General features: G+C 63.6%; 2 protein-coding genes across 2 annotated transcripts; one reads left to right on the plus strand and one right to left on the minus strand.

Moving 5' to 3' along the window:
* Nucleotides 1-157: 157 nt before the first annotated feature.
* On the plus strand, nucleotides 158-1598 carry ANKRD39 (ankyrin repeat domain 39). Its single transcript, XM_042893599.1, has 4 exons — nucleotides 158-827; nucleotides 897-1000; nucleotides 1080-1283; nucleotides 1377-1598. Exons 1-4 carry the CDS (start codon nucleotides 728-730, stop codon nucleotides 1512-1514), a joined length of 546 nt encoding a protein of 181 aa, XP_042749533.1. The 5' UTR covers nucleotides 158-727; the 3' UTR covers nucleotides 1515-1598.
* Nucleotides 1599-2594: 996 nt separating this feature from the next.
* Nucleotides 2595-8929, minus strand: CNNM4 (cyclin and CBS domain divalent metal cation transport mediator 4). The gene is made up of 7 exons (XM_042893597.1): nucleotides 7498-8929; nucleotides 5587-5730; nucleotides 5364-5507; nucleotides 4554-4723; nucleotides 4315-4414; nucleotides 3510-3685; nucleotides 2595-3425 (listed from the first exon to the last, which is right to left on the minus strand). Exons 1-7 carry the CDS (start codon nucleotides 8927-8929, stop codon nucleotides 3231-3233), a joined length of 2361 nt encoding a protein of 786 aa, XP_042749531.1. The 3' UTR covers nucleotides 2595-3230.
* Between the last annotated feature and the right edge of the window lie 236 nt (nucleotides 8930-9165).

Here is a 9165-nt window from a genome sequence, read left to right on the forward strand (position 1 = left end):
GGGGGGGGGGGGGGGGCAGGGAGGGCTGTGTGTGTTTTGGGGGGGGAAGGGCTGACGGGAAGGCCGGAAGCGGCCTCGGGGACCCGGCGGGGCCGTGGGAAGCGGGGCGGGGGGATCCCCGGGGGGAGGGGGGCACGCAGCTTGGGCAGCGCCATGGGGTGGGGGGGGTGGCCGTGGCGATCGGGTGCCCCTCGGCTCCTTTCGGCTCCTCTCGTTTCCACTCAACATCTTTCAATCCCACTCGGCTCCCTTCGGCTTCCTTCGTTCCTCCTCGGTCACCCCTCGGTTCCTTTCGTTCCCACTCGGCTCCCTTCGGCTCCCCCTCGACTCCGCCTATTCCCACTCGGCTGATCTCGGTTCCTCTCGTTACACTCGGCTCCCTTCGACTTTCTTCGTTCCTCCTCGGTCACCCCTCGTTTCCTTTCGTTCCCACTCGGCTCCCTTCGGCTCCCCCTCGACTCCGCCTATTCCCACTCGGCCGATCTCGGTTCCTCTCGTTACACTCGGCTTCCTTCGGCTGCCCCTCGGCTCCTTTCGATTCTCCTCGAATACTTTCGTTCCCATTCGACTCCCTTCGCCTGTCCCTCGGCTCTTTTCGTTTCCCTTCGTCTCATTTCGTTCTCTCTTGACTCCCTTCGGCTCCCCCTCGACTCCGCCCATTCCCATTCGGCCGATCTCGGCTCCTCTCGTTCCCACTCGGCTCCCTTCGGCTCTGCATGCCCCGCTGATGGCGGCGGGCCGCCGCTCACCGCCGGGGCCGTGCTGCCCGCCGCGGGTGGCGGTGCCCAGCGTGCACCAGAGCCTCCCCGAGATGGACTTCGAGCGGGGTGCGCGCCTCGGGGCGGGGGGGGGAGCTGAGGGCACCGGACCCTGCTCTAACCTCCCGCCGCCCGCAGGGATCTGGGCAGCGGCGCGGGACGGGGACGAAGCTCGGGTGCTGCAACTGCTGGAACGGCGCGGGGAGCCCAGCCAGCCCGACCTGGCGGGGTACACCGCCCTGGTACGGGATATGCGAAGCAGCGGGAGGGCAGCGGGAGACCGTGAGCCCCCTGAGCTCACCGCTCCCCACCGCCCCGCAGCACTACGCCAGCCGCAACGGGCACCTGGGTGTGTGCCGCCTGCTGCTGCAGCGCGGCGCTCATTGCAACGCCCGCACGCCCGGCGGGGCCACCGCCCTGCACCGCGCCAGCTACTGCGGGCACGTGGCCGTGGCGCGGCTCCTGCTGGCGCACGGCGCTGACCCCGCCGCCGCCGACGGGGACGGCCGCACCAGCCTGCATAAGGTGCGTGGTGGCAGCGAGGGGACGGTCCGCCCCTGACGGGATGGTCCGCCTTCCCGTGGTGTTGGTGGCATCCCCACGGTGGGTCGCACGCAGGCGGCGGAGCGCGGTCACCGGGAGCTCTGCGTCCTCCTGCTGCAGAACAGCCCTGCCTTGCTGGCTGCTCGTGATGCTAAAGGACGGCGGCCCCGCGACACGGCCGACCCCGCGGTGTGGGATCTGCTGGAGGGATGAAGGGAGGCAGCGAGGACGCCGCGGATGGAGGCAGAGGGAAACGGCCCCGCTGGGAAAAAAAAAAAGCAAAGCTCTGGGCCCGAATGCTGCGTCCGCCTCTTTGTCACTGCGCCTGGCGGGGCGTGGGGTCACCACGGGGGTGGCAAAAGGATGACGGTGGTGCCAAGGGTGGGGACAGCGCTGGCCCAGAGTGCCACTGCACAGCCTGGGGAGGGGGTGGGGCGGGAACCTCAATTTTTGTGCTGCCGGGACAGACCGGTGCTCCTCCAGCAGCGCGTATTGCTTCAGAAAAAGGAAGAACTCAACAAAAAGCCCCAAAGACCGAGCAATGGGTCGGCAGTGCTGATAGAAGAAAGGCAGCACGGCGTCCCCACGGGAAGCAACGGGGGGAGGAGGGGGGGACAGAGCGGTGCCGACGGCAGGAACGGCCTCGCTCCGCCTCACCGCCCGCTCCGCTCTGCTGGACGCGGCCTGGTCTCGCCTGCAGGAAGGAACGATGAAGCGCGGCTGTTGAGCATGTCGGCCCCTCACTCCTCCCTCGGTGCCGCTCCACGTGTACCGTCCCGAGCCCCCACAACCGTACCGACAGAATAAAGACAATACCGGACCGCCCCCCGAACGCTGCACCTTTATACACTGCCGCTTCCGCTTCCGCCGGCCGTCGCCATGGAAACACCGGAACTCAGCACTCGTCCCGCCCCTTTCCTCACCCTCCCCACCAATCGCCAGCCGTTTTGCTAGCTCTCCTCGTCACAGCCAATCGGCGACCGCCACCCCCTCCCCCGCGCGGCGCTGTAAACAACAGCTCGGTGGGATTTAAAGGCGCCGCGCCCCATTCCGCCCCCTCCCACTCCCACCCCCGAAGTCGCCGAGCCCGACACAAAGATAGAGAATTTTATTAACCAACCGGCAAAAAATAAAATAAAGTTCCATAATCCGTTCCACAACCCGGAGGGGAGGGGCGTGGGGCCGCGCAGGGCCCAGCATCCCTTCCCCAAATATACAAATCCACCCTGGTCCCAAAACAAATCCACATGTGGGGGGGGGGGGGGGGGGGGGGGGGGGGAGGGGGGAAATGGGTTTGCATAGAGGAAGATTTAATAAAAAAAAGGGTTTTCACCGTGGTTCATTATTATTAATTATTATTATTCCTAGCGTCTCCCCGCAGCAGAACCAGGCCCTGATCGTCGCGACATGATTAACGCAATTAATTCCCCTTCTCCCAATAACTTAACGGCGATCACCGGGGGATTGTGCTTTGTGGGGGTGGGGAGCAGTGATGGGGGGGTGGGGGGTCAGAGAAACCCCCAACGGAGGGGCTGCCCCCCCGCCGTCCTTTGGTCGCTAGCTGTGTGCCCCCCCGAGCCCCCACCCCGGGGCTGCGGCACTCCCTGAGTCACATCATCACCCCCTCTCCTCTGCATCGCTTCCATCATTCAGGGTGGGGCTCGGGGGGGGGGGGGGGAAGAGGGGGGAAAGGGAAGGGGAAGATGGCGGCGGTGGGCCTGGGCCTGGTTTTGGCAGGAGGAGGCCCGGCCTGCGGGACCTGAACTCCCTGAGCTGCACCGAGCGGAGGCTTCAGCCACAACGGGGGGCCCTCCGCCTCTGCGTCCTGCCGTCCCCGAGCAGCAGCAGCACCGGGCCGGGCTGTCCCTCCTCCGCCGCTCCCATCGGAACCGTGTGCGGCTCCCAGCGCATCCCCGGCCCGCGGGCGGCTCAGATGGAGTTCTCAATGGGGCCGTGGGTGCTGCGGCGGCCCAGGCAGTTCCTCTCGTTCAGCAGGCTGGTGGTTTCATCTGCCGGCTCTGTTTTCTCCTGCAGATCGGTTTTGGGAGCGCCGCTGTCTGGAGATTGGGGACAACTGTCCATGCGCGACGTGGTGAGACCGTTCTGGTATTCCTGCCGCGTGATCTGCGCCAAAGCAAAGCCGCAGTGAGGCGGGGGCACGGCACGGCAGATGGGTCCCCGTCCCCCCCAAGCCCCACACGGCCTCACCTTAACGAACTGCAGGTCGGTGAGCGCACGGACGCTGAAGTCGGCCACATACGGGGCGACGGCGCTGAGCTGGTTGTTGCTGCCACCAACCGGGGATGAAATGGAGTCGGAGCGTTCGTGGCAGCTGAGCGAGGCCGAGCGGTTGAGGCCGCTGACGTGGGATGGGGAGCGGGTCTCTGTGGGATGGGGACAGGCTCAGAACCACCTCAGAAGCTATTTGGTCCCTTTGCTGCTCCCTGTCCCGCTGGATCAAAGGGGGACGATGGGGACAGCATGTGCTCAGCAAGGCAAGGGTGATGGATGAACCGTATGAAGCACAGGGAGGGTGGCATCTCCTCGCCACCTGGACGCGGCCCCAGTGCAGGTGGGTTCCCCTGCTCCACCTCTGGAGCCACAGGTGGGAGTAAATGGGGTGGGTGAGGGGAGCACAGGACCCTCGTGACACCAGGAGGGGGAGCAGGAGCTCAGCGCTGTCCCTCAAAGCCCAACAGAGGCTGAAGAACTGCCTCTCCTCCTGTAGGAGATTTTTCCTCCTCCAGGAGCACCGGGATCTGCCAGATCCCCCGTGCAGCCCTGGGGGAATGACAACCAGTGCCACGTTGACATGGCCTGGAGTGCTGAGGACACCAAATGCTGAGTTAACTCAGCCTGGCAAACAATATCCTGAGGGCTGAGGATTGGCAGGCAGAGAGACAACATGACAGAAGCAGAGGACAACGTGAAGAGAGAGCACTGGGCGATGGCAGAGGGCAGGATGGAGCTGTGGTGGGGCTGGAGACGCGCTGGGGAACCCTGGGGTGCTCACCCGATACAGGAGGTGGACTGATGGCCATCACCCCGTAGTAGGAGAAGGCTCCTGCTTCAAACTTCATGCATTCCTTCCCAGCCTCCACCTCCACCTTGCCCTGCGAGGGAGAGGCAGCGTCAGGCTCTGTAACGCCATGTCCTGTGGCACTGGGGTGGGTGGAAGGAGCTTGCCCGTGGCTTTGGTGATGGGCAGCATCACACCGATGGAACCCAAGGGACACCGCCAGCCCGTGGTACCTGCAGGATGAGGATGAAGTAGTCGGCAGCCTTGTTCTTGGTGTAGAGGAAGTGATGCGGGGACTTCTTGTTCTCCTCGTCAAACTTCAGCTCCTGGATGACGTCGGAATACTTGAGCAGCCTCAGCAGGATCTTCTCAGAGATGAAGTTGGGTGTGAAGAGCGTCACCTCTGAGAGCGAGACGGGAAAACGGGGTCAGAGCTGCGGGCTGCCCCTGCTCCCAGCCCTGCAGACGGAGGTGCTGAGGGATGCAGATGAACAGTCCGCCCCTCGGGGCAGTGCTCTGGATCCGGGGCTGGGCCTCACAACACCTCCCTGCCACAGAAACCCCCGGCTCTGGCACCTCCAGCAGCCCCACAGAGAGAGCACTCAGGTCCCCAGCCCCGGCTGTACGGTGACACGTGCCAGCACGTGGACAGGGCCTTCCTGCTGGGCAAATAGCCTCATTTTTGGGGACAGAGGGGAAGAGAGCAGGGTGTCATGGTCACAGCCCCTCGCTTCCAGGTCTCCCACCCAATCTCTGGCCCCTGCTGGAACGCAGCGCCCTTGGTGCTTTCATGTCCCCATCCTAGGGATCCTCCTAGCAGGATGAGGCCGCTGCACCGACCTCCCCCACCTGCGGGGACACGGGGCCAGCAGGGCTCCCCCTGACAGATAGACAGCAAGCAGGATAGCAGCAGCGCAGGCAAAAATGCAAAACCTCTATGATTTCTCAGCTACAGAGCAACGAGGAGGGAACAGAAGCCTCGTGGCTCCAGGAGCAGCAGCGCAGTGCTGACGTGGACACACGGAGCGCTCCCAACAACTCACCCGTGGAGAGGAAGCGGTGAGCAGCCAGCAGCAGCTGCGGGGAAACCTTCACCTTCTGCTCATTGACGGGGTCCTTGAAGGCTGAGAAATCCCTCTTGCCCTTCTGGTTGCCCGTCCGCTTCTTGCTGCGGTTTTCATCGGCTGCTATCGGGGTGACAGGGCGGCAGGTGGCACCCAGCTCCCCCGCACGCTGCGGGGACGCGGGGCTGAGCCCCACACCTACCAAAAGCATCCGACTCGTCCAGGATCTCCGACTTGATGATCTCCTCGATGACGTCCTCCAGCGTCACCAGCCCCAGCACCTCGTAGAAGGGATCCCCCTCACCCTCGTTGTTCACCTTCTGCACGATGGCCAGGTGTGACTTCCCTGCAGACAGACAGGCGGACGTCAGACAGACACGCTCCGGTCAACTCACAGCATGGGCTCAACCCTACCACACTCCCTGCGCAGGGACAATAAGGACATTATGATCCAAAGGAGCCCTGGGCTGGGCGCTCCTTCCCTGTTTAATGACAGCAATTAAGGGCAGAGGCACCCGCAGGACTGGGGACACCTCACGGCGGTTGTGAGGGAAGGGCTCAGCCAGAAAGACGCAGCCAAGGGGATGTGATCTGCAAGGACCTGGCTCGTGTCACCTGCACTCACACGGGACCAGCCCTGCTGAGTCAGGACGCGATTCCTCCCCATGGGTGCAGAGGGAATGAAAGCAAAGGGCAGAGATCCCACTCACACCCTCGAGGCCACCCACGATCCCCACGCATCCCAAAAGCTGCACCCCGAAAGTGCTGGATCTGGGTGAAACCTTGGGCTTCCCCTTCTGCAATGCAGGGTTTTGAGAGAGGGGACGGGAGGGGAGCACCCCACACCTAACGAAGGCCAAGGGGTGAAGCATCCCCTCCCTGCCCTGAGCCTCGTGCTGCGCTCACACCGAGAGGAGCAGGAAGAGGAGACAAGCACCGAGTGCTGCTGCAGGATCTGCCACCCCAACGCCAGCTTTTGTGCCACATCCATGGCACCATTCCTGCAGGCAGGGCAATCGGGAGCGCGGCCGACTGCTTTCACCTCTCCATCCTTTTGCTCAGCGGATTTCCAACGCTTCCAACCCTGGAGAGAGGACTTGGGGGCTGACCCAGATCCCAAACACAGCCAGGCTGCCAGCTCCCCATTTCTGACCCAGCAGCAAACAGCAGTGAGGGCCGTCGAGGCTTTGTAATCAGAGCGATTGCACTTCAAATCCTTTAATAAGGATTCGTAGGAGGGAAAGCCAGCGCCAGCAGCTGGGCCAGCTCCAGCTCCAGCAATGGGGAGGCAGAACGCAGCCCTGCTCCCGTTCTGTTGGGCTTTGGGAAGGGGGGAGCCGAGCTGCCATTAAGCATGACAATATCTTGGGGCGCAGGGAGAACGTGGGTGCAGAAAGAAGGCAGGAACCAAGCGTGCAGCCTCCAGACTCTAACCCTGAAGGATCAGCCTGGCTTGGATCTGCTAAATCCTGTCCCGAGCTGCAGCAGAGCTCTGGCTGCAGGAGGAACTGCCAGATCCCCTAAATCCCAGCACGAAGCGCAGGCGACCGCCCTGCACCCCTAAACGTCCCCACTGCCAGCAGGATGCAGCCATGAGCTTAATGGGAGCTGGGGAAGCAGTGGGGTTGCCGGGCACAGTGGGGTCCCAGGCTGGTGCACGGCGCCTCAGCCCCTCCCCATGGGAATTAAGGGCCAGTGGGAAGCCAGGGGAGCGAGGAAGGGCTTGAAGGAGGGAGCCAAAGCGAGCAAGGAGCCATGCAACTTCCCAACAGCGTTTCAAAAGCCTCTGGGGCCAGTAATTAAAACTGAAGAGCACGTAAACACTCTCCCAATGTTTCCAGAGGCGAGCGCCGAGCTGAGGGTGCTCCGCAGGGACAGCTCTGCCCCCTCAGTGCTGCCACAGAGAGATCCTACAGAGACGGGCACTGAAACAGCCGCCCCATCTTCAGCACGGACTCTGCGTCCTCCCCGTCCCCGCCAGCCCCACGAAGCCGTGCAGCCCTGGAGAGCTGCCAGAGAGCCCAAGTTTTGCTTCTGGCCTCGCACTGCCGGAGCCAGAAGGAAAAGCAGCCCCCCAAGGAGCAGCCCAGCAGCTTTCCCCCACTCCTCTCACCCTTCTTGAACTCCTCCAGCATGGCGTCCAGCTTGGTGTCGTGGAAAACAACGTGGACGGGGTGGTTGTAGAACTTGGTGATGGTTTTGAGGGGCGTGCAGTCATCGGGGTCGACGAAGGCCAGGTCTTTCACGTAGAGGATGTCCATGATGTTGGATCGCTCCTCCTCGTACACAGGGATGCGGGTGAAGCCGCTCTCCATGATCTCAGACATGGTATTGAAGTCCAGGATGGCGTCGCTGCTGATCATGAAGCAGTTCTGCAGCGGGGTCATCACGTCCTCCACCGTTTTGGTGCGCAGCTCCAGGGCTCCTTGGATCATATTGAGCTCCTCCCTCACCAAATCATTATAAGGCTCTGTCACCTTCAGCATCTCCACCAGCTTCTCCCGGTTGTACACGGTGCCGATCTCCTGGCCCAGGATGAAATCCAGCAGCTTGCTGATGGGGTAGGAGAGAGGAAACGTCACCAGCATGAAGAATTTGGTGACCACGATGGTGTTGGCACCCACGGCCAAACCGTGCCGCGAGCACAGCGCCTGCGGGACGATCTCCCCAAAGATGACAATGCCAATGGTGGAAGCCACCACGGCGCCGATGCCCGAACCGATGAGGTCATCCAGGAGGATGGTGAGCGTGGTGTTGACCAACACGTTGCCCAGCAGCAGCGAGCACAGCAGGTAATTCCCTTTCCTCCGGATGGGTTCGATCTTTTTGGCGTAACGTTTCTCCTTGTCGGTGCCGCAGTTCTGCACGATGCGCAGCTCCATGGGATCCAACGCCATCAAACCGAGGTTGAGCCCGCTGAAAATCCCCGACAGCACCAACAGCCCCACGATGAGGATCACCTGCAGCCAAAGGGGCAGCAGGGATTTCTTCTCCTCCACCACCACGATGTGGCCATCGGCTCCTTGGTGAGGCAACCAAGGCAAGCCGGGCTTTCTCTGCGTGCACAGCACGTAAGTCTTGGCCTGCTCGTCCTTACGCAGGGGCTGCACCCGGACTCGGAGCAGAGCCGAGGTGTCCTGAGAGCCTCCAGCAGCCTCGGAACCCACCAGGCCCTGCACCACCAGGTCCTGCGAGCGCTCCGGGCACGTCCCGTTGGGCGTCGAGGCGTTGCCGGCCGGGCGGAGCTCGGCGAAAGCCACGCGTTGCCCGGTGCCCGGTCCCAGCCCCCAGCCGTAAAGGCGAAGCAGCAGCTCGCTGCCCTCCGTTACGCGGATCGGGCCTCTCGTAGGAGCCGCCGGTTTGGTGCTCTCCTCCAACCTCATGCCCAGGATCACGCTTTCCCCGCCGCCGCACACCGCGGTGCCTCCGGGAAGGGCGAGGAGGAGGAGCAGGGGAGGGAGGAGCGGAGGCGGCGACGCTGCTGAGCTGCGGGTTGCCCCAAAGCCCCGGCTACCGCCGCGCCGCCGCCCGCCGCCCGCCGCCATGTTGGTGGCTCGCGGCCGCCGCGCGCCCGTGGCGTCAGCCCGCCGCCAGGCCACGCCCCCTTCCCGCGGCGGGCGGCCACGCCCCTCTTCCGGTTTTGGCCACGCCTTCTAAGAGGGTGTGTCGGTGTTAAAAGGGGCATGGCGAGCCTTAAAGGGGGAGGGGGTTTCGTGGGCCCCCCAGGAGGTGGTGCGTTGTGGCTGCGGCCGCGGCCAGCACACACAGAAAGAGGATTGAT

The sequence above is a fragment of the Lagopus leucura genome, unplaced genomic scaffold (assembly GCF_019238085.1).
Source record: "Lagopus leucura isolate 7727_CA_CO unplaced genomic scaffold, USGS_WTPT01 141-0_obj-0_obj, whole genome shotgun sequence".
Taxonomy (NCBI): domain Eukaryota; kingdom Metazoa; phylum Chordata; class Aves; order Galliformes; family Phasianidae; genus Lagopus; species Lagopus leucura.